General features: G+C 37.9%; 1 protein-coding gene across 1 annotated transcript in view; it reads right to left on the bottom strand.

Annotated features, from left to right (window-relative positions):
• Window positions 1-26351, bottom strand: part of Sptz (Spastizin) — a 713541-nt gene that overhangs the window by 314183 nt on the left and 373007 nt on the right. Inside the window, exon 19 of the mRNA XM_067139843.2 lies at window positions 25850-26030. Within this exon, the coding sequence (XP_066995944.2) occupies window positions 25850-26030 (181 nt within the window). The remainder of the gene's footprint in view (window positions 1-25849; window positions 26031-26351) is intronic.

The raw sequence follows: 26351 nt of genomic DNA, 5'->3' as shown, positions 1-26351 counted from the left end.
TGAGAATTGTTTCACCACTAGAGACTTTCTAGTCAATTATTGTAAAAACATCATCTATGTAATGAGTCCAAAAGACGATTCCCTCTATTTTGTTAAAGATCTTATTTTCTCCTGTGATTACTGATTGTATGAAGGAGTTATACCATGAATGGAGAGTTGGTTTAGTAGGCAACGTGTACATGGAAAAAGGGGAATAAACATAAAACTTACAATTACAGGCCAGTCAGCTTGACATGTGTTGAATGTAAGCTCTGAGAAAGTATTCTTTCTGATTATATCAGATGTGTTTACAAAACTACTAACTGGTTTGATAGAAGGCTGTTCAGATTTCAGGAAGGATACTCCAGTGAGGCTCAACTTATGGGACTCCAGGAAGATATAGCAGATATTTTAGATTCAGGTCAAATGGACTGTATCACTATTGACCTATCCAAGGCTTTTGATAGGGGAGATCATGGGAGACTGCTCACAAAAATCAGGGCTATTGGACTACACAAAAGAGTGGTTGAATGGAAGACTACATTTCTAGAAAATGAAGTTGGAGAATTAGAGTAGGTGAAGCATTATCAGATCCTGCAACGATTCAGATGTCGGTCCCGCAAGGCAGTAATATTGGACCTTTATGTTTTCTTATGTATATTAATGATATGAGTAAAGAACTGGAATCACAGGTAAGGCTTTCTGCAGATGATTTTATACTGTATATATATTAACTAAGTTACAGAATTGTGAGAGATTGCAAAAACACCTCAAAATTGGTGTGAGCTGGACAGCAGACAATGGTATGATGGTAAACGGGATGAAAAGTCCGGTTGCAAGTTTCACCAAGTTTCACTTCTAATTACTGTGTTGACGGCATGAATGTATCTGATAGGGATCACTGTTAAGTACCTGTGTTAATACAAGAAGCGATCTTCGAAGAAATAACATCAACGAGGTTGTAAAGTAAGGTTACAGATCTCTTCATATGGTTATGAGGGTAACTAGGGGTTGGGCCGTTGTATTCTGACCGTGCAAAGGTAGTAGTTAAGATATAAATGAGAGGGCATATAAGTCTTTGGCAAGACACCAAGTATGGTTCCACTGTATGGGACCCATACCAGGATTACTTGGTGCCAGAACTGGAAAGGATACAATGGAAAGCATCAAGGTATGTGCTGGGCGATTTCCAACGAAAAGGTAGTGTTATAGTTTATTATTTTCATGTCCATACTGATAAATTTCATGATTGCAAATCGGGGATAATTCCACCTAATCAATACTGCTTATTAAAAGAACAATGTATTTATCCTTAAAAATACACTACCTGCCGTACCGGTTTCGATCTGTATTGACCATCCTAAGCTGCATTAAGAACATGAGATAAAACAACATGTACAAATCATTGGACATTACTTAGTTTAAAATGTGAATAAAAACATAATGAAGAACATTAATGACAAGTTAAAATCAATAAAATTTGAATTGTGTCCGTAGGTCCCTTACAGCGCCCATTACACATGTTGTAGTTCTATCTTCTTCATAGTTAAGATACAATTAAAAGTCCTGGCGTGTTGCTAGTTGAACACTTCATATCTGGAGTGATACTTCTTTCGGTGAGGTGTAGGCTTGTCAAATATGGTGTTGAGGTATGTTGTTTTTTGTGCTGGCAGGGCATTCTTAAAGTCAAACTGAGTTAAGGTGGCACTGACTAATCATCAAATTTGCTTGTGGAGATTGATGTTGTGTTCTTTTAGTAAAAGTTTTCTTGTTGTTTATTGTACATTTGGAGTAGGTGGAATCATCTATGGGATAGTAGTTGTAGAATCTAAATGGAATAAAGAAAAGATTGCATATGAGAGAATGTCTGTTTTTGTGTGATGCAAAGTGGGAGCTGTGTGTGTTAGTTTACTCACTCAGTTGGGAAGGCTAGATGCTGCTGCCCTGCTGAAAGCGCGTACACTGCTCCTCGTACGGCGAGGGTTAGCACTGTAAGTAGTCGAGGGAGGAGTGAGGAGTGAGGGAGGGGATAGGGCTGGTGATTTGGGTGGGCGGTGACGTGTCTTGTACGGGACTAGTTGAGTGTTTTTGTCATTTATTCCTTAGGTAATGGCTTGTGAGTAATGGAGTAATTGTATCATAAAGGACATTTGGTTTATCCGTTAGTTCATTTAAGTTGTGATTTGGATTAAAGTATTGGTCCATATGTATATAGAAATCCTCAGTAATATTTGTAAAGTGCCTTTGGGGGCTATTTTTAGAATAGCCATGTCTCTTTCAATGTTGGAAAATTTATGTCCAGAATCTGCTATATGTTGTCCAAAGGAAGAAAACCTATTATACTTGACAGCAATAACATGTTCTGAATAGCAGGTGTTAAAACTTCGGCCAATTTGTCCTACATAGCTATTTTCACAATTCATACATTCCAATCTATAGGCACCTGACTGGTTGTACTTAGTGTTCTTATTGTTCGAGTTGGTGGTGTAAATTATTGCTGAATTGTTGTTAGGGGTTTTAAAAGCTATGTTTAAGTTACGTCTTTCAAATACGAAGTATGTTGGTTATATGGTGTATGCTAGTATTATTGAATGTGAAGGTTGCATAATCTTTCTTGGAATTGGTTTCTTTGGTTAATTTAGTTTTAGGTCAATGCTTAATTTTCTGAATGATCTTATTTATTGACTCTTTAGAGTATCTGTTGTGTTGACTATTTGATGAATTGTGTCAAGTCCTTCAATCAGGTTTTCATCTGATAGAGGAATGTTGAATAACCTATTTATCATGCTGTAATAGGCCACTTTTCTATGCGCCTCAACGTTCGTGCAGTTCTTTTTTATGGTGTTAGCCATGCTAGTAAGCTTCCCAAAGATATTATATGTTAGGTGGTTGTCATAAATGGTGACTGATTTGTATAACTAATTAAGAGTGCAATCTATCTCAGTCTCCACGGTGAATTTTATATTCTGGTCCAGTTTGTTGATTTGATCAAGTATGGTGTTGCCATCAGTGAACCGTTCATCTGTTATGACGAACATGTCATCGACAAACCTACACCAAAAGATGATGTTATCTATTCTGCTAATTTTCATGAGTTCCAGATGGTCTATGTTTCCAGTGTATGGGACCCTCACCAACATTACTTGACTCAAGAACTGGAAAAAATCCAAAGAGAAGCAGCTCGATTTGTTCTGGGTGATTTCCGACAAAAGAGTAGTGTTACAAAATTGTTTCAACGTTTGGGCTGGGAAGACTTGGGAGAAAGGAGACGTGCTGCTCGACTGAGTGGTATGTTCTGAGCTGTCAGTGGAGAGATGGTGTGGAATGACATTAGTAGACGAAAAAGGTTGAGTGGTGTCTTTAAAAGTAGGAAAGGTCACAATATGAAGATAAAGTTGGAATTCAAGAGGACAAATTGGGGCAAATATTCATTTATAGGAAGGGGAGTTAGGGATTGGAATAACCTACCGAGGAAATGTTCAATAAATTACCAATTTCCGAAAAGTCAAGGAAAATAACAGATAGGGAATCTGCCACCTGGGCAACTGCCCTAAATGCAGATCAGTAGTGATTGATAGTGACTGAAGTATATTTCGGCCATGATTCCGAGTAGTGTTATGTGAATGAATAGAATTTAACTTTTGAGTCAAAAGGCTTAAATGAATATAAAAGACGAGAAGACCCTCTAGATCTTTATACGAGATTATATGTATTTTGTTTAGTGGTTTCATTAATAAGTATATTATCATATTTTGTTGGTGTGCCCATACAACAAATCCTAAAAGACCAATTGCTATTATTGCATAAATTATCCATGGAATTCATGTTGTTGGTATATGGTGATATGAAACCTGATGTAATTATTGCTAAGAATGAATTTCAACAATTTTACAAACTCCTCCATTTCCAACGTTCTTAGCCTGTTCTGTTTTTTCAAGTTTGTTTCTATTAAGTCTATTGCCTTCTGTATAGGGATGTTTGGATACATGTTGGTAATATCATAAGAAGCTAATGTGTGATACTGTTCGATTCTTAGGTCCTTGGTGATTCTACTAAATTCTATTGTGTTCTGAACGGCTTTTTTGGCGGATGTTTCGTTAAGTCTAAATGAACTGTAAGACTTTGTAGGTTGGGGGGCTTGGTCTAAAATTTATGATGGGCCTCATGGGTACATCAGTCTAATGGATTTTGGGATACGACTTGGCTGTCGGCATTCTAGGGTTTATAACCGTTAATTGTGAGACCTCTTGTTTATTAAGAAAATGTGGGTGTTCTTAGAGATCCTTTTGAATCTTGGAGGTTGGATCCTTTTGGACTTTTCGGAAGGTGTCACTTGAAAAAATTGTTCAGTTTCAACTATATATTCATCTTTGCGTATGATAACTGTAGTGTTGCCTTTGTAAGCCTTTGTTAATACCAGATTGTTAATCTGGATTTTTTCTTTGAGTTCGTTTTGTAATTTATAATAAATGGGACTGTTTTTATTGTCATTGAGGCTGTTAATGTACTTCGCAAGTCTTTTCTTGATTTCTTACCTTCATTTGTCACGTGTGTCGAAAGGCATTTTACTAATGGCAAGTTCTGTTCCTTTTATCGCGGTTGTGATATTACGAAAGATGATGTGTCTGTCCAATCAATCACTGCTGATCTGCATTTAGGGCAGTCGCCCAGGTGGCAGATTCCCTATCTGTTGTTTTCCTAGCCTTTTCTTAAATGATCACAAAGAAATTGGAAAATTATTGAACATTTCCCTTGGTAAGTTATCCCAATCCCTAACTCCCCTTCCTATAAACGAATATTTGCCCCAATTTGTCCCCTTGAATTCCAACTTTATCTTCATATTATGATCTTTCCTACTTTTAAAGATGCCACTCAACTTTTAATATAATTTCGTGTGGCTATTTCTAGCCGAGTGCAGCATTTGCAAGGCAGACCCTACGATGATGGTGGGCGGCATCTGCCAAGCACTCAAAATTATTCGTCTACTGATGTCCTCCCACTCCATCTCTCCACTGACAGCGCAGAACATACCACTTAATCAAGCAGCTAGTCTCCTTTCTCCCAAGTCTTTCCAGCTCAAAACTTTGCAACATTTTAGTAACGCTACTCTTTTGCCAAAAATCATCCAGAACAAATCGAGCTGCATTTCTTTGAATTTTTTCCAGTTCTTGAATCAAGTAATCCTGGTGAGGGTCCCATACACTGGAACCATACTCTAGTTGGGGTCTTACCAGAGACTTATATGCCCTCTCCTTTACATCCTTACTACAATCCCTAAATACCCTCATAACCATGTGCAGAGATCTGTACAGTTTAATAACAATCATATTTATGTGATTACCCCAATGAAGGTCTTTTCTTATATTAACTCCTAGGTACTTACAATGGTCCCCAAAAGGAACTTTCACCCCATCAACGCAGTAATTAAAACTGAGAGGACTTTTCCTATTTGTGAAACTCACAACCTGACTTTCAACCCCGTTTATCCTCATACCATTGCCCACCGTCCATCTCACAACACTATTGAGGTCATCCTGCAGCAGCTCACAATCTTGTAACTTATTTATTACTCTGTACAAAATAACATCTGCAAACAGCCTTATCTCTGATTCCACTTCTTTACACATATCACTGAAGAAAACATAAAGGTCCAATAATACTGCCTTGAGGAATTCGCCTCTTAATTATTACAGGATCAGATAAAGCTTTGCCTACTCTAATTCTCTGAGATCTATTTTCTAGAAATATAGCAACCCATTCAGTCAACCTTTGGTCTTGTCCAACTGCACACATTTTTGCCAGTAGTCTTCCATGATCTACCCTATCAAATGCCTTAGATAGGTCAATTGCAATACAGTCCATTTGGCCTTCTGAATCCAGGATATCTGCCATATCTTGCTGAAATCCTACAAGCTGAGCTTCAGTGGAATAACCTTTCCTAAACCCACACTGCCTTCTGTCAAACCAGTTATTAATTTTGCAAACATGTCTAATATAATCAGAAAGAATGCTTTACCAAAGCTTACATACAACGCATGTCAAACTTACTGGCCTGTAATTTTCAGCTTTATATCCATCACCCTTTCCTTTATACACAGGGGCTACTATAGCAACTCTCCATTCATTTGGTCAATTCCAGCTGCTTTTCTAGTTTTCAACTTTGTATCTTACTGTAAATTTCATTGTTATCATAGGTAATTTTTAATACTTCTATAGTATTACTCACATCCCCTATCTGGACATAATCCTTGTAACCAACAATATTTACATACTGCAGACTGAATACTTCTGCCTTTTTTAGATCCTTGCATACACACTCCCCTCGTTCATTAATGATTTCTGGAATGTCCTTCTTTGAACCTGTTTCTGCCTTCTTGAAGTACCTATACATACCCTTCCATTTTTCACTAAAATTTGTATGACCACCTATTATGCTTGCCATCATGTTATCCTTAGCTGACTTCTTTGCTAGATTCAATTTCCTAGTAAGTTCCTTCAATTTCTCCTTACTTCCATAAACATTTCTAACTCTATTTCCTTCCAACCTGCACCTCCTTCTTAGTTTCTTTAATTCTCTGTTGTAATATAGTGGATCTTTACCATTCCTTACCACCTTTAAAGGTACAAACCTATTTTCACATTCCTCAACAATTGCTTTAAACCCATCCCAGAGTCTGTTTACATTTTTATTTACCATTTTCCAGCGATCATAGTTACTTTTCTAAAACTCCCTCATTCTCGTTTTATCAGCCATTTGGTACTGCCTAATAGTCCTAAATTTAATACCTTCCTTTCTTTCACACTCATTTTTAACTACGACAAAAACAGCTTCGAGATCACTAATACCATCTATTACTTCGGTTTCTCTATAGAGCTCATCTGGTTTTATCAGTACCACATCCAAAATATTCTTCCCTCTAGTTGGTTCCATCACTTTCTGAATCAGATGCCCTTCCCATATTAACTTATTTGCCATTTGTTTTTCATGCTTCCTGTCATTCGCATTACCTTCCCAACTGATATTTGGTAAATTGATATCATTACATGTAATAAATATCATTTTTGGTCCGTTTTGATGATATTTGATTGAAATAATAACATTAAGTTATTTATTAGACCACCTAATCAATACAAAATCGTCTTGGATGATTTACATAAATTTGTTAACTAATAGTGGTACATGTTTCGCCTTCCCTGAAGGCATCATCAGCCATAGTTTTAACCTTAAATTAAAAATAAGCGTCTAAATAACATGTAGTAATGAAATGAATTTTAAAATCTTGAAGAGATTTGAAGTAAAATAACATTAAAAATAACAATGATGGTTTGAAAATACAATGTGATGAGATATAATAGTGGAAGTATTAACAACATTAACATTAGAAGGCTGCTAAAATAAGTGCAATGGATAAAACAACAGATTTTTATACAACAAGTAGTAAGACTGCATGAAAGTAAAGTTGATAGTCTGGCGGTTATAATTAGACGATGGCGAAAAATCGTATATAATCAAACTAAAGAAGAGAGAATAAAAGTCAAAGTTAGTCGAGATATCCGAAGTTAATCATGATCTTGAAGATAAAAGACGAAAGTCAGATGCATATGGTGAAGTTGTAGAACACGTTGAGGATATGAAGTTGGTGAATAGAAGTTGAAGAACAGTTTCAAATAGGATCACTATGGACCATCTCAAAATTTGAAGTGATGTTCAAATGTTGTAAATTGTGAGTTTGTAGATATTCTAGTTGAAAAAGCATATAAAAGTGGAATCTGTAAAAGGAAGCAAGAAACGTAGAGTTAACTGTGTGAAAAGATATTTGAAAATATTGAAGTAGAATCGTGTGCACTTACCATTTGACGGTGACAAAGATAGCTTGTAACATTATGAGTTAGAAGTATTTGCAACAGTAGACTTCTTGCTACGTGTGTTATAACTGAAGGTTTGTGCTGGAGGGCGATCTGTTTGCGTTGACGTAACTATTGGAGGGGGGCTGCTATTGGTGGGAGGGAAGGAAGAGAGTGTATTACTGCGCGTGTTGTAACGGTGTAAGGCTATTAGATAGATAGATAGATAAGAAATGGGTGAGCCCTGTTTTCGCAGAGTTCCACACGTAGGTCTATGAAGACCCTTTGTGCCCCTTGAACGGGTTTGCCTAGTCCAGACCTAGTGCTCCTATAAAGGATACCAGTGTCCGGATTTTGGCGTTCCTGATGTCCTCCAGGCTCACAAAATGTGAGCCCAGGTATCGATGTCTAGTGCCTGCAAAAGCCTCGCACTGACATAACACATGCGCGGAGGTCTCCTCCTCCTTACCGCATCTTCTACACATCGGATCCTGGGTGATTTTCATGATGTGTAGGTGTCTCTGTAAGGTATTGTGGCCTGTTAACAGTCCAACTACCATTCTCATTCTGGTCCTATTCAAATTCATTAGGACCTTTTTATAGCTTTGACTAGGCCCTTTGATAAGTTCACGTGCCTGTCTTGCTATGGTTAACCTCTTCCAAATATCTAGGTGAGACTGGTTTATCCATTGGGATATTGCCAGTCTCACACTTCGGAGTGACACTCCCAGGAAGGGCTCTGGTCCTGTGAAGGAACCCATTGAGCCCTGTTTCGCTAGTTTGTCAGCTTCTTCATTTCCACTGATTCCTGTGTGCCCAGGAACCCATAATAAGGTAACTGAGCTAAGCTCACACAGCTGATCTAACATCCTTTGGCATTCCCAAACCAGTTTTGATGTTGTTTTAACTGCACATAGTGCTTTTAACGCTGCCTGGCTATCACTACATATAGTGATGTGTCTTCTGTGTCCAGGCATTTTCCATATATTTAAAGCACAGGCTAGTATTGCGTATACTTCAGCCTGGAAAACAGTAGCATATTTACCCATAGGAAGGGAGAGCCTTGTCTTAGGCCCCCAGACCCCGGCGCCTGTGCCCGCCTCCGTCCGCGAGCCATCTGTGTACCATGTACAGCCCCCAGACTTAAGACAGGCCCCAGCGTCCGCGGCCCACTCCTCCCTTGTGGGTATCACCACTGTGAATTTATAATTCAAATTAAAGCTAGGCTTCATCAGATCCCCGATCATCATTGTCATAGGGCAAGTCTGGTGAAGCCTTGTAAGAATAGAGGCATGACCTCTATTCGGGTTTTTGAAGGACCATCCTCCGAGTGACCAAAGGCGATAGGCACTCATTCCCGCTATTACCTTAACATATAAATGTAAGGGGGGAAAACCTAGGATGGCCTCCATTGCACATAATGGTGTAGTATCCAGTGCCCCTGTTATTCCTAGACACGCAAGTCTTTGGACACTGTTTAACTTGGTGCTCACAGTTTTACTCTCTGAGCCTGGCCACCAGACTATAGATGCATAGGTGATCGTGGGCCGTACAATGGAGATATAGAGCCACTGGACCACCCTAGGTCTTAGGCCCCAAGTCTTCCCGACGGCCCTGCGACAGGCCCACATAATCTTGCGAGCCTTATCCACCTTATGATCTATATATTTCTTCCAACTCAGTCTTGCCTCAAGGATTACCCCTAGGTACTTAACCGAGGTTGTCTTAACTAATTTTTTTCCGAATAGGAAAGGCTCTGACAGTCCGTCTAGCCTCCTCCTCCTGGTAAATACCACGAGCTCCGTCTTATCGGGATTAACCGACAAGTCTGTCTCGTGACACCATCTTTCCACCCTACGTAGAGAGCTCTGTACGAGTTCGGAAACCGTACTGGGGAAATTTCCTACCGCCATCAGGCTTATGTCGTCTGCATAGCCTTGGGCGTATATTCCTCCAACATTTAACCTGGTAAGTAGTTCATCCACTACCAGACACCATAATGTTGGTGATAATACTCCTCCCTGTGGACACCCCCTGTCTATATTAGCTCTCAACATTACAGCGTTGAGAGTAAACAGAACTTGACGGCCCTGCAGTGAGGCCATAATCCATTTTATGAGCATACTGCTCACTCCTCTTCTCTCTAGACTACGTTCTATGGAGCCCAAAGATGTATAGTTAAAGGCCCCTTCTATATCTAGGAATACAACCATAGCAAGTTGTTGCTGATCCAAGGCACTCTCCAGCCTAGAAACCAGCTGGTGTAGTGCCGTCTCAACCGACTTCCCTGGTTGATATGCATGTTGATGAGAATGCAGGGGAAAGTCTCTTAATACTTTCTCCCTGATATGTCTATCCACCAGTCTTTCCAAGGTCTTAAGTAGAAAAGACGTTAGACTAATGGGTCTATAATCCTTAGGTCTAGTATATGAAGACCTTCCGGGTTTAGGTATAAATACCACCTTCGCCTGACGCCACAAGGAGTACACGTACCCCATAGTGAGACAGGCTCTAAAGATTCTGACCAGGTATGGTATAAGGACCCCCCCCGCCTCCTGAAGAAGCGCCGGGAAGATCCCATCCACACCTGGGCTTTTGTAAGGGGCAAAGGATTCTAATGCCCACTTAACCCTTCTTGGGGTAACAATCTCTGCGGCTTCCCTCCAGCCACTTTTATCGGGTCTGAAGGATCCGCTCGATTCTACCTCACTATTCGTGATTACCGAACCTGGAAAGTGGGCATCAAGCAGTAAGCTCAGGGTCTCCCCCTCTGTGGATGTGTATCCACCAGAAGGAGTCTCCAATGAGCCCAGCCTTGCCCTTCTATCCAAGGTTAAAATTTTATGAAGCCTTGCCGCTTCATGTTGACTTTCAATGGAGTCACAAAATTGTCTCCAAGATTTCCTAGAAGCCTTCTTGACTTCTGACTTGTACCTTCTTTGAGATTCTTTGTAAGAATCTAGGCTTTCTTGATCCTGAAGTTCCCTGTATTTATTCCAGAGCCTTCGTGTATTTCTCCTCAGGTGTTCAAGATAACTATTCCACTTGAAGCTTCCTGTTACTCTTTTTGCCTTAACAATAGGGCAGTTTAATTCATAAGAGGTAACCAGTGTCCGTGTGAGGAAACTCACACTGAGCTCCAGCTCCTCTTTGTTTTTAATTATATTTGAGGGTCCTCCCTCCAGTCCCCTCCTCACGTCCTCCCTAAAAGATATCCAATCGGTGTGTAAGGCTATTGGAGGGAGCGATGTTACGGTGGGTGTGGCTATGGGTTTATTGGTTGTATTTGAATTAGAGGTACTAGCGGCGGGGGGAAGGGAGGGGGGTATATTAGCTGTAGGGGAGGTGGGAACGCTAACTGATGTGAGGTTGAAGATTTTTAAGAATATGTTGGTGATAGAAGTTGATTCTCGTAATAAAATAAGAATCTGTTCATACAAGGGGCTTTTTTTATCAATAGTGTCATTTAGGTTCTTATCTTTATTAAAATGTTGGTCGAGGAAAATAAATAAGTTTTCATATTCTGTCATGAGTTTGCTTTTATCGACTCTTTTTAGGATATGGAGGTCTTGTTCTATTGTGGTGAATTTATGCCCTGTATCCCTCATGTGGTTGGCCATTGCGGAGAATTTGTTGTGTCTTTGGGCATTGTAATGCTCGGCGTATCTGGTGGAGAAGCTGCGGCCAGTTTGGCCAACATAAGAAACATGTAATGTCAATGCCAACCAGGCAATAGTAAGACCTAACAAGTACTTGAACCTAAAAATTAAAATAGGCAAGACTTCTAGAGATATCAAGTTTCTTAAAGATTGCTTGAAATTAGATTTGGTACCGAAATTTCTCAAATCTTTACAAAGAAAAAGTCATCCCTATTCAAAATCTAATGCCACTCAGAAGAAAGTAAACAACATATGGTTGAAAAATGAAATTAAACTATTATACAAGAAGAAATCTCTACTAAATTTACAATTATATAGGACTCATTTGACCATCTCTCAGAAATTACCCCCACTTGAATGGAGCTCATTTTTAAGGTACACTGACCTTAAACTATCTTACGTATTAGACAAGAAACAGAAAACCCTAAACCATAAATTACTTTGTCTTCAAGAAAACAAATGTAAAACTCCTGACCAAAATACAAACAACAAAGTGTCCCCTTCCCATTTGACTAACATTCCCACTACAATCAACCTATCTAATGCAACCTTCTCTAACCAAGAATTAAATCTATTAGATAAAGGCATCAAACATAATTGGCCTAATCACAAAAAGGTAGAAGACATCATCACTACCATCGCTGAAACCGAAACTAATATCGATAAACAAATACCAATTGATAAACAGAATGACGTACGATATGAAGTAAAAAAGAAACTCCCAACTTTGATAAATGAGATAACATCTAATAACAACTACAACATCTCGAAACAAATTCTAAACCTGAAATCCAAAATCCATAACAACAACGTAGTAATTACAAAAGCAGATAAGGACAACACCATAGTAATAATGAACAAACAAGATTACATCAATAAAACTGAAACCTTTTTTTCAGACAATACCTACCTTAATTAACAAAGATCCAACAAACAAAATACAGCGTAACTTAAAGAACCTTCTTAAAAATTCTAACTTCATTTTAAATGATCAAGATTATCAGAAATTAACTGTAATGAACCCAAAATTACCTACAGTCAGATCACTGCCCAAAATTCATAAAAAGGATGTCCCCATTTGGCTTATAATTAATAGTATCAATAGTCCTAACTATAAAACCTCTCAATTACTACACAAATTCCTGAAAAAAACACTTCAAATTTCACAACTCCAACCCCATAAAGAACTCGATCGAATTTTGTAATTCCCTAAATAAGTTCAGTCTACAACCAAACCACGTTTTATGTTCTTATGACATCACCAACATGTATACTAATATCCCTATCAACAATACTATTAACATCATAAAAAACAATCTGTTGAAAAGTAGCACATTGAGTAAAATCGAAATTGATGAATGGTTAAAATTACTTAATTTCGTTTTAGACAACAACTATTTTACCTTCAATAAGAAAATTTACAAACAAGAAGGTCTAGCGATGGGAGACCCGTTATCTGGAATACAAGCCGATATATACTTAGATAATCTCGAACATAGTAAGATTATTAATAACATCAACGGACTCTGTCTTTGGCATCGCTATGTTGATGATACCATAGCTATCATTGATAAACAAATCAACAACAGCAATAACATACTATCATTTCTCAACAACTTAGATAATAATATTAAATTCACTAAAGAAGATGAGTTCGATAACTATTTGAACTTCTTAGATATCAAAATCACACGAGCATTGAACAAATTCGACTTCCAAATATACAGCGTTTTCTACAACAACCATAAAAAATGATTCTTTACATCCCAACTCACATAAAAAAGCCACTTATCACAGTTTAATATATAGAGCATTAAAGATCCCTATGTCCTCTATTAATTTAAAGAAAGAATTACTATTCATTAAGGAAATAGCTAAATTCAATGGATTTAACACGAGTATGATTGATAAAATCATCAATAAAACCAAACTGAAACTAGCTACCAATTTAACTCCATTGAAACCCGTCAAACCAAAATACGCTAAATTCACATTCACTAACCATAGCATTTATCCGATAACCAATTCATTAATGAAGCACGAAATAAAAATAGCCTACACAACAAAAAACACTAATCGTAATTTATTCTTCAATCACAACTCTATTAACACCACAGACAATAGTTACTCTGGATCAGGAATATACAGATTGAAATGCTCTACATGTAATTTTTCTTATGTTGGCCAAACTGGCCGCAGCTTCTCCACCAGATACGCCGAGCATTACAATGCCCAAAGACACAACAAATTCTCCGCAATGGCCAACCACATGAGGGACACAGGGCATAAATTCACCACAATAGAACAAGACCTCCATATCCTAAAAAGAGTCGATAAAAGCAAACTCATGACAGAATATGAAAACTTATTTATTTTCCTCGACCAACATTTTAATAAAGATAAGAACCCAAATGACACTATTGATAAAAAAAGCCCCTTGTATGAACAGATTCTTATTTTATTACGAGAATCAACTTCTATCACCAACATATTCTTAAAAATCTTCAACCTCACATCAGTTAGCGTTCCCACCTCCCCTACAGCTAATATACCCCCCCTCCCTTCCCCCCGCCGCTAGTACCTCTAATTCAAATACAACCAATAAACCCATAGCCACACCCACCGTAACATCGCTCCCTCCAATAGCCTTACACCGTTACAACACGCGCAGTAATACACTCTCTTCCTTCCCTCCCACCAATAGCAGCCCCCCTCCAATAGTTACGTCAACGCAAACAGATCGCCCTCCAGCACAAACCTTCAGTTATAACACACGTAGCAAGAAGTCTACTGTTGCAAATACTTCTAACTCATAATGTTACAAGCTATCTTTGTCACCGTCAAATGGTAAGTGCACACGATTCTACTTCAATATTTTCAAATATCTTTTCACACAATTAACTCTACGTTTCTTGCTTCCTTTTACAGATTCCACTTTTATATGCTTTTTCAACTAGAATATCTACAAACTCACAATTTACAACATTTGAACATCACTTCAAATTTTGAGATGGTCCATAGTGATCCTATTTGAAACTGTTCTTCAACTTCTATTCACCAACTTCATATCCTCAACGTGTTCTACAACTTCACCATATGCATCTGACTTTCGTCTTTTATCTTCAAGATCATGATTAACTTCGGATATCTCGACTAACTTTGACTTTTATTCTCTCTTCTTTACTTTGATTATATACGATTTTTCGCCATCGTCTAATTATAACCGCCAGACTATCAACTTTACTTTTATGCAATCTTACTACTTGTTGTATAACAATCTGTTGTTTTATCCATTGCATTTATTTTAGCAGCCTTCTAATGTTAATTTTGTTAATAATTCCACTATTATATCTCATCATATTGTATTTTCAAACCATCATTGTTATTTTTAATGTTATTTTACTTCAAATCTCTTCAAGATTTTAAAATTCATTTCATTACTACATGTTATTTAGACGCTTATTTTTAATTTAAGGTTAAAACTATGGCTGATGATGCCTTCAGGGAAGGCGAAACATGTACCACTATTAGTTAACAAATTTATGTAAATCATCCAAGACGATTTTGTATTGATTAGGTGGTCTAATAAATAACTTAATGTTATTATTTCAATCAAATTGATATCACCCGCAACAATCACATTCCTTTTCTTATCCTTTCCCACATAGCTGATTATCTTATTAAATAATTCTGAATCAACATCAAAGCTACCCTTTCCCGGTCTGTACACTCCAAAGACATCAAGTTGCCAATTATCTTTAGAGATGAGCCTTACACTCAGGATTTCATGCTTTGCATCCTTATCTTTTTCGTAGCTTACAAATTCTTCTTTTACCAGAATGAATACTCCCCCTCCTACCATTCCTATCCTATCACTACGACACACACTCCAGTTCCGTGAGAAAATTTCTGCATCCATTATATCATTTCTCAGCCATGATTTAACTCCTATTACAATATCTGGTAAGTATATATCTATTAAATTACTTAATTCGATTCCTTTGTTTACAATGCTTCTACAATTGAGCACTAACATTTTTGTTCAGTATCCCTCCTAAACAGTATTCCACTGATAACAATCTCTGCTTCCTTAAACTTCATCCATGCTGCATTTACCAGATCCCACACATCCCCAACTATGTTAGTACTTATACCTGCTTGCCTTATGTTGTTAGTACCAACGTGAAACACTCCACCTTCTCCTTTCCCTCTTCCTTCACTTCTACTTTCCTCAACATCTGCCTCAACCTGATTCCTGGATAACACTCTATCCTGGTTCCGTTTCCTCCATACACTTTCCCCACGTGCCTAACGATGGATTCTCCCATGACCAGAGCCTGAACCCTACCCACCTCATTTGAACCCCTCCCCTCCTGGTCAGCCCTATCTTCTCTCACTGCTGCAGAAGCTACTTCCTCCTCCCTTTTCTCCCTCCCATAACCCTGTTCCACCTGTCTTTTCCTTTCCACTACATTACATTTCCCTTTCCTACCTTTTTCCTTTCTCCTACTTCCACATATATCACCAACAGTTCCCTGTTCATCATCTTCCCTCGGTTGTTCTACCTGCACTGACTCGTACCGATTTCTCACAGACACATGTCCTGAATTCTGTTCCTGAACAGAGCCCTTAGCCTGAAATCTCCTTCCCCTCAAAACAATAGACCACCTGTCTTCTACAATTCTCCCATTTCCTTCCCATCCCTCCTTTACACCTACTGTATCCTGTACATTATTTGAGGGAGGCCTACTTTCCTTCCCGTCTTCTGAGAGAATCCTAACTATCTTCTTCAAACTCTCCAACTCCTCCCTCACACTCCTTAATGCCTGGCCACACCCAAAGCTCCTACACTCGCACTGCGTAGCCATTATTTACGGAATAATGGGAAGAAAAGGAAAAATAAAATAACTTATTCTGTGCAAATAAAAATGAAAGGAAAGTAATATTGCCTATAAAGATGAAAGGAAATAAATTGTCTAGGATAGTTCACAAAGATCACACAACAACAAGATAATTAATATAAGCTACTACTTCCCCTTAAAGGTAACTCCCTCCGTCCCCGCCCCTGCTAATCTTCCACAGCCAATAGCCCGTAAGCTCAACCCTCCGTCCACCTCCTCTTCTCCATCACACCCCTCTTCCTCAATTCCACATCTTCCACAGCCAATAGCGCACAAGCTCAACGCCCCGCCCATTTCCTTCCCTCCATTACACCCCCCTCCCTCAGTTCCACACAGATACAATACACGACATTCAAATCTTACTCGTTCCAAGACCATACAGGCAACCAGTTCATACTGCAAAAATCGAGAATGTAAATAATTGAATATACATCATTTCGCCTAATTAACCGTTTTTTTCCTCTAAACTAATATCTTTCATTCTCTTTTCATTACAGATTCTTCACCAGATATTCTTCAATAGTTAGTCTATATTCAAAACTACAGCCAACAACAAGTAAGAATGTTCCCATTTAACTATCAGTATACAAGTTAACAAAGATCTATACGGCAACATTCAATTATGAACTCTTTATAACTCCTTCAACAAGATTACGGAGACCGCGAACCCACTACATAAATAACGAGACTAATGGATTAGTTGGATCCAACTTTATAATCTACATAGCGCCATACTACAGTTAAACATCACGACTTTTCAAAAAGAAAATTTCAATGTCATCTCAAGCGGCTACTAAGTTCCATTAACCTTCTCTTCAACATGTAAATCAAGTTGCTTCCAGCCGAATTTCACTCGAACTTCGATACGGCAACTTTAGCCATAGACCTTCTTGTTATTATGTGGTTAAGGCCTAGTTTGTCTAATTTATAAAATCATTTTTCAAATCACTGGTGTAATATCATACCAACTTCAAATATTTTTTCTTCACAAACATTTTAAATTAAGTTTTAATTGTAAATTATTATTTAAGAACTCAAAACAATTTCTCACATTGTATAATTTCACTCTAATCTTATATTCTCATTTTATATTTTTTACCATGACAATCAGGATCCTGATTTTTATCTTTAAGTATGAGTGTAAAAAGGCTGATGATGCCCCCCCCCTTTTTTTTTTTTTTGCTGCTTGCTTTAAGTCGCACCAACACAGATAGGTCTTATGGCGACGATGGGATAGGAACGGCCTAGGAAGTGGAAGGAAGCGGCTGTGGCCTTAATTAAGGTACAGCCCCGGCATTTGCCTCGTGTGAAAATGGGAAAGCACGGAAAACCATCTTCAGGGCTGCCGACAGTGGGGCTCGAACCCACTATCTCCTGATTACTGGATACTGGCCGCACTTAAGCGACTGCAGCTATCGAGCTCGGTGATGATGCCCTTTTAAAGGGTGAAGCATGTCCCTTCAAATTTTAATTTAATAGGATGTAAGTCCTAATTTTGTAAATTCTATTGTACTGAATAGGCTGATCCTAATAAATTTTAGTAATATCTTAAATTGACGTACATTTCAATACGGACCAAATATGAAATTTGTAACATGTAATGTTAAAGCCAACCAGGCTTATTACAACTTGAACAAATACCTCAACCTAAAGGTAAAAATCTGTAAAATAGGTAAAGAGATAGTTTATTTAAAAGAATGTCTAAGACTAAAGTTGTTTCCAAGATTTTTGAGACAAATTCAGAGAAAAGACGTAACCACATCTAATTTAACCAAAGCTCAAGATAGAACCAATGAAATTTGGCTCAAGCACGAAATCAAAACATCCTACAGAAAGAAAATGTTTTTAAATCTACAGTTATACAGAACACATTTGGCAATATCTCAATACGTATCTCCAATAAAATGGAGCTCATTTCAGCTACATGTAGATTATAAACTAAACGACATCCTAATTAGAAAACAAAAACTTTGGACAAAAAGCTTGCATACTTAAAGGAAACTCAATTAAAATCATCCAATAGGAACGTAGAAATAATAAAAAGCAATTCACCTTTCAACAACTCACCAGTCATAGTTAACATGACAAAGACAAACTTTTCAGAACAGGAAATCGACCTACTATGCAAAGGTCTAAAACATAATTGGCCAAGTACGCGAAAAGAAAATGACATGATCAACACTATAGCAGAGATTGAATCCAACATCACCAAACTCCCTTCAGATTTGCAGAACGATACTAGATACGAAATAAAAAAGAAACTACGAACAGTCACCAAAGAATTAATTAAAACTTCCGACTTCAATCATACAAATGTAATAAAAAGTTTAAAAACCAAGATCAACGACAACAATATCATAGTAACTAAAGCGGACAAAGGAGGGACTACCGTATTATTAGATAAGAACGAATACATTACAAAAACAGAAAACTTTTTTGCAGACGAGACTTTTTCAATAGTTAAAGATCCTACCATCAGAATCCAGCAAAATTTAAAAACACTGATAAAGAATTCAACTTTTTTACTCAATGAACAAGAGCAACAAAAATTATTCACCATGAATCCTAATATTCCCACGGCCAGGGCTTTACCCAAACTACACAGAAAAGATACACCCATGCGTCCCATAATTAATTGCAAAAAAAAGCCCAACTTACAAGACCTCAAAATACATCCACCATTTCCTTAAAATACACTACACTTTTAACAACAAATCCCCTCTAAAGAACTCTGTTGAATTTTGCGATTTTTTAAAGAAATTTAACTTATTACTTAACCACATCATGTGCTCCTACGATATCACGAACATGTATTCTAATGTACCAACAAAACAAACAGTAAACATTATCAAGGACAACCTATCCAAACATAGCAATCTTAGCACCCCTGAAATAGACGAATTCATCAACATTCTAAACTTCGTACTAAAGAACAACTATTTCACTTTCAGTGGCAAAATTTACCACCAAGACGGCCTGGCAATGGGAGATCCCTTATCAGGCATCTTGGCAGATATATACATGGACTCGTTAGAATACCATAAAATAACTTCTAAAATAAAAGGACTCAGCCTGTGGCTCAGATACGTAGATGACACATTTGCAATAATCGACAGTAATCTCAACAATAGCAACAATATTTTAGATTTTTTAAACACCCTTGATCAAAATATCAAGTTCACCAAGGAGGACGAGGTTAACAGATCCATTAACTTTTTAGACTTAAAAATAACACGCGACAAGAACACATTTGATTTCCAAATTTACAGAAAACCCACCCACACTCCAATAACAATCAAAAATTCATCTATACACCCCAACTCCTATAAGCAAGCTACTTTTTACAGTTTAATTTACAGAGCTTTAAAAATCCCACTATCACCAAAGAGTCTAAAAACAGAAATTCATTATATTAAAAGCTTAGCAAAATTCAACGGTTTTAAAATAGAAATAATCAACCGAATAATTAACAAAATCAAATATAAACTAGCAACAAACCTCGTCCCTGACAAACCTAAAAAATCTAAATTCGCCACTTTTACATACAATAATCCACACATCTACCAAGCAACAAACCCTCTAAAAAAAACCAAACATTAACATTGCCTTCAAGACGACAAACACCAACTGCAGCTTGTTTTTTAATCACAATACACTTAACATAAACAATAGTATTTACTCAAACTCAGGCATATACAGGCTCAAATGCATGCAATGTGAAAAATCATACATTGGGCAAACAGGCCGGAGCTTCCTTACTAGATACCAGGAGCACTATAATGCCAATAGACATAATAAATTTTCAGCCATGAACTCTCATATGAAAGATACAGGTCATCATTTCACAACTATCAAACAGGACCTAACAATCATCAAAATAGTAGGAAAAGGAAAATTAATGAACGAATTAGAAAACATTTACATATATCTGGATCAACATTACAACAAAGACCTAAATCTTAATGATCCCGTTGAAATAAGAAATCCCTTATACGAGACTTTACCCAATTTATTACAATCTTTAAATCCAAATTTAAATAAAATCCTTAAAAATCTTAAGCTAACTTCCAATAAAGATCCCAACTTCCCCTTAAAGGTAACTCCCTCCGTCCCCGCCCCTGCTAATCTTCCACAGCCAATAGCCCGTAAGCTCAACCCTCCGTCCACCTCCTCTTCTCCATCACACCCCTCTTCCTCAATTCCACATCTTCCACAGCCAATAGCGCACAAGCTCAATGCCCCACCCATTTCCTTCCCTCCATTACACCCCCCTCCCTCAGTTCCACACAGATACAATACACGACATTCAAATCTTACTCGTTCCAAGACCATACAGACAACCAGTTCATACTGCAAAAATCGAGAATGTAAGTAATTGAATATACATCATTTCGCCTAATTAACCGTTTTTTTCCTCTAAACTTCATATCTTTCATTCTCTTTTCATTACAGATTCTTCACCATATATTCTTCAATAGTTAGTCTATATTCAAAACTACAGCCAACAACAAGTAAGAATGTTCCCATTTAACTATCAGTATACAAGTTAACAAAGATCTATACGGCAACATTCAATTATGAACTCTTTATAACTCCTTCAACAAGATTACGGAGACCGCGAACCCATTACGTAAATAACGAGACTAATGGATTAGTTGGATCCAACTTTATAATCTACATAGCGCCATACTACAGTTAAACATCACGACTTTTCAACAAGAAAATTTCAATGTCATCTCAAGCGGCTACTAAGTTCCATTAACCTTCCCTTCAACATGTAAATCAAGTTGCTTCCAGCCGAATTTCACTCGAACTTCGATACGGCAACTTTAGCCACAGACCTTCTTGTTATTATGTGGTTAAGGCCTAGTTTGTCTAATTTATAAAATCATTTTTCAAATTACTGGTGTAATATCATACCAACTTCAAATATTTTTTCTTCACAAACATTTTAAATGAAGTTTTAATTGTAAATTATTATTTAAGAACTCATAACAATTTCTCACATTGTATAATTTCACTCTAATCTTATATTCTCATTTTATATTTTTTACCATGACAATCAGGATCCTGATTTTTATCTTTAAGTATGAGTGTAAAAAAGGCTGATGATGCCCTTTTAAAGGGCGAAACATGTCCCTTCAAATTTTAATTTAATAGGATGTAAGTCCTAATTTTGTAAATTCTATTGTATTGAACAGGTTGATCCTAATAAATTTAAGTAATATCTTAAATTGACGTACATTTCAATACGGACCAAATATGAAATTTGTAACATGTAAGGTTAATTTCATCCGGTCTAATGTGTGAGTTCGTTCTAGTATTCTTAACATGGTGATGTTGGTGTTGTTAAAGTTTGTTTAATTTCCTGTTCAAAGTATTCAGTTTGTGGGTTGCAAAATTTTATGTCTTTTCTTGCATGGAGCATTGGAAGCAATCCCAGTATAATGGAGGTAAATCACTTGTTGCTTCGAGATGTGTTTTGTATAACTTAGTGTTCAAAAATTGTGTTTTCCTGTATAGAAACTTAATTTTGTTCTTTATCCATATTTTATTGGTTTTTTGGTGTGTGATATATGTTTGGATAGTGTGTCTGTGTTTTCTATTGTATCCTTTGTCCGACTCGTTGGCTGAATGGTCAGCATACTGGCCTTCGGTTCAGAGGGTCCCGGGTTCGATTCCCGGCCGGGTCGGGGATTTTAACCTTCATTGGTTAATTTCAATGGATTGAGGGCTGGGTGTTTGTGCTGTCTCCAACATCCCTGCAACTCACACACCACACATAACACTATCCTCCACCACAATAACACACAGTCACCTACACATGGCAGACGCCGCCCACCCTCATCGGGGGGGGGGGTCTGCCTTACACGGGTTGCACTCGGCTAGAAATAGTCACACGAAATTAAATTAATTAAATTGTATCCTTAAAGAAAGTTAGGTGTTAAATGTTTTGTTAGATATTCTCTCAAAAAGCAATGTTCTTAATTGTCTTTGTTATTTTCATTCTCAGGTTCTGATATCTCTATGCTTTTTATTTTGTCTGGTTGGCTATAACATTATAGTTTATTATTTTCATGTCCATATTGATAAAGTTCATGATTGTAAAATGGAGATAATTCCACCTAGTCAATACTACTTATTAAAAGTACAATGTATTTATGCTTAAAAAAACACTATGAACACTAAGTACAACCAATCAGGTGCCTATATATTGGAACGCATGAATTGTGAAAAAAGCTATGTAGGACAAACTGGCCGAAGATACTCAGGATATCTTATTCCGAAGTTAGAAGTAACAGACATGAAAGTAGCAAGAATGATTGCTGGTACAAACAGGTGGGAACAATGGCAGGAGAGTACTCGGAATGAGGAGATAAAGGCTAAATTAGGAATGAACTTGATGGATGAAGCTGTACGCATAAACTGGCTTCGGTGGTGGGGTCATGTGAGGCGAATGGAGGAGGATAGGTTACCTAGGAGAATAATTGACTCTGTTATGGAGGCAGACCAAGACGATGATGGTTAGACTCAGTTTCTAACGATTTAAAGATAAGATGTATAGAACTAAATGAGGCCACAGCACTAGTTGCAAATCGAGGATTGTGGCGACGTTTAGTAAATTCAGAGAGACTTGCAGACTGATCGCTGACAGGCATAACAGTCTATCTATGTATGTATGTATGTATGTATGTATGTATGTATGTATGTATGTATGTATGTATGTATGTATTTAGATTCTACAACTACTATCCCATAGATGATTCCACCTACTCCAAATGTACAATTAACTACAAGAAAACTTTTACTAAAAAAACACGACATCAATTTCCAAAAGCAAATTTGATGATTAGTCAATGCCACCTTAACTCAGTTTGACTTTAAGACAGCCCTGCCAGCACAAAAAACCACATACCTTAACACCATATTTGAGAAGCCTACACCTCACTGAAAGAAGTATCACTCCAGATATGAAGTGTTCAACTAGCAACACACCAGGACTTTTAATTGTATCTTAACTATGAAGAAGATAGAACTACAACATGTGTAATGGGCGCTGTAAGGGACCTACGGACACAATTCAAATTTTATTGATTTTAACTTGTCATTACTGTTCTTCATTATGTTTTTATTCACATTTTAAACTAAGTAATGTCCAATGATTTGTACATGTTGTTTTATCTCATGTTCTTAACACAGCCGAGGATGATCGATATAGATCAAAACCAGTACTGCAAATAGTGTATTTTTAAGCATAAATACTTTGTACTTTTAATAAGCACTATTGACTGGGTGGAATTATCCCCATTTTATAGTTGTTAAAAAGGTAGTGTTACAAAAATTTTGCAAACTTTGGAATGGAGAGACTTGGGAATAAGGAGACAAGCTTTTTGACTAAGAGGGATGTTCTGAGCTATCAGTGAAAAGATGGTGTGGAATGATATTAGTAGACAAATAAGCTAGAGTGGAATTTTTAAAGTTCGATGCTTGATGATGATGCTTGTTGTTTTAAGGGGCCTAACATCGAAGGTCATCGGCCCATTTTTAAAGTTTGGATACATCATAATGTGAAGGTAAAAATCGAATTCAAGAAGACAAATTGGGCCAAATATTCATTCATAGAAAGGACAATTAGAGAATGGAATAATTTATAAAAGGACATACTCGTATTTCATACATTTCCAAGTTCTTTGAAATCATTTAAGAAGAGACTAGGTAAGATAGGAAATCTGCCACCTGCACGACTGCCCTAAATGCAGATCAATTGTGGGTGATTGACTGGTTGACTGATTGATTGATTGATTGATTTACAAAACAAACCGTTTTCAAAATTTCCCTTCCTAAAATTAGAGTGCAGGGTTCCTAAAATTAGAGTGCAGGGATTATTCATATATTTATGGCACTAAATATAGCTGTTTGGTGCTAACTGTGGTCGGCAGAGCAACTAAACTTCGGAACTACCTCTCAAGGTGGATCAAAAGGTTAGTTGCACTAACGTGCCGCAGCAGTGCGCTGTGTGTCGCAAACGTCGGCACAGTGGAAAAAGGGAGAGACACTGCCCACACGTCTGTTAGGCAGGTCGCTGTGGTGTCTCGTCTAGTATTGTGCAAATAGCGGCCAAATGCAATGGCGTGTCAACTGGATGTTCACTCCAAATATGAGGTGCGTGCAACAATCTGATTCCTATGGGCCAAAAGGAAGAATTGCACGGATATTCATTGCGAAATTAGTGCTGTGTATGGGGAGTAGGCCATTTCCCGGCAAGGTATCGTAAAGTGGTGTCAGCAATTCGAAGCCGGACGCATGGATATCACGGACAACCATCGCGAAGGCAGGCCCGCAATGTCCAGGACCTGTGCAAAGGTCAACAATGTGAATGCGATCATTAGACAGAACCGGCGCATTAAACTGAGAGAAATCGCGACGCAGCTGAACATTAAGTTTTACAATATTTAAAATTCTTCCACCGTTTCGATAAAACTTAGTGATCAAATTTTGATACGGAAAATGAAGTTGATTACTTGCAGCTGAACATGTCGTATGGCAGTGTGTTCGCCATTGTTCACGAGGACCTTGGATATCGTAAGCTGTGTCAAAGATGGGTCCCACGTCTCCTCACCGATGAGCACAAGGGACAACGTTTCCAATCCTCCCTGGCATTTTTGCAACGCTATGCTGCAGACGGCAACAGGTTTCTGCGGCGAATCATCACAGGCGATGAAACGTGGGTCCACCGCTTCACCCCCGAAACGAAGCAAACATCAATGGAATGTGTGCATCCCTCATCACCACAACGAAAGAAGGCCAAGGTTCAACCTTCATCCGGTAAGGTTATGGCGACAGTGTTCTTTGACATGGAGGGTATGCTGCACGTGGAATTCATGCCGAAAGGAACGATGATCAACGCGGCGTCGTATTGTCAAACGTTGCACCGGTTGCATAAAGCGATTAAAGAGAAGTGCTGTGGGAGACTGAGCGCCGGTGTGATTTTGTTGCACGATAATGCAACACCTCACAAGGCCCGCCAAATGAGAGAACTGATGCAGCGTTTCAAGTGGGAGATCTGGCAACATCCACCCTACAGTCCCGACCTAGCGCCATGTGACTTTCATCCGTTTGGTAAGCTCAAAAGGAGCTCGGTGGTCGACATTTCCAGACCGATGAGGAGGTGAAGGCCGCTGTCTCCGAGTGGTTGCAGAACGCTGGCGGAAATTTCTATGCATCCGGCATCAACAAGTTGGTTGTGCATTCGCAAAAATGTTTGGAGTCTCTTGGAAACTATGTGGAGAAGTGACGTTACAGTGTATGTCGTTATAGTCGTGTTGTTGTATAGGTGGTGTAATAAATGGCCATAACTGGGAAGTGCAACTTATTTTCTGATCTGCCCTCGTAGCTTAGCACAAGGTTTTCCTGTACCGAGCAGGACAGCTGTAGAGAAGGCATTCAGAAAATCTTAAAACTTACGTGCTAATGCTGGAAGAGTGGCGCTACTCTCTGGTTCCTGGTTCAGGCACACCATCTCCTGGTAACAATGTAATAGGTATGGTATCACAAGCTGGCCACCTTCATTAAATGTGACATTGTGATTCAAGAATTCAACCATAGCAGAATCCAACTGCTTATCAATATCTTCTACATTCATCACCTAGAAGTTGACGAAAACACAATCTATCAACTGAACTGTACCAATTCTTACATCAAATAATAAACATCTTCATCATAATATATGAGTAGACACATTGGGAAAGATATTATGGTAATAAGAACTTGTTATTTCAATCTAAGGCAGAGCGCCAACCAATGTGACATGACAGAAGGCCTAGCAGTAACGTGACAGATGATTGACGGTGACGTAGCTTGCACATGACATAAAACCCACTGAAGTGATCAGTCAGTAACTTGCAAAATATCTTCCTTGAAAGAGGAAGATATTCTGGTGTTAGTAATTTTAATTAACATGCAAAAC

This window comes from Anabrus simplex, chromosome 2 (assembly GCF_040414725.1).
Source record: "Anabrus simplex isolate iqAnaSimp1 chromosome 2, ASM4041472v1, whole genome shotgun sequence".
In the NCBI taxonomy this organism is placed as follows: domain Eukaryota; kingdom Metazoa; phylum Arthropoda; class Insecta; order Orthoptera; family Tettigoniidae; genus Anabrus; species Anabrus simplex.
The sequence above is the reverse complement of the archived record's forward strand: the minus strand, read 5'-3'. Positions and strand labels throughout refer to the sequence as shown.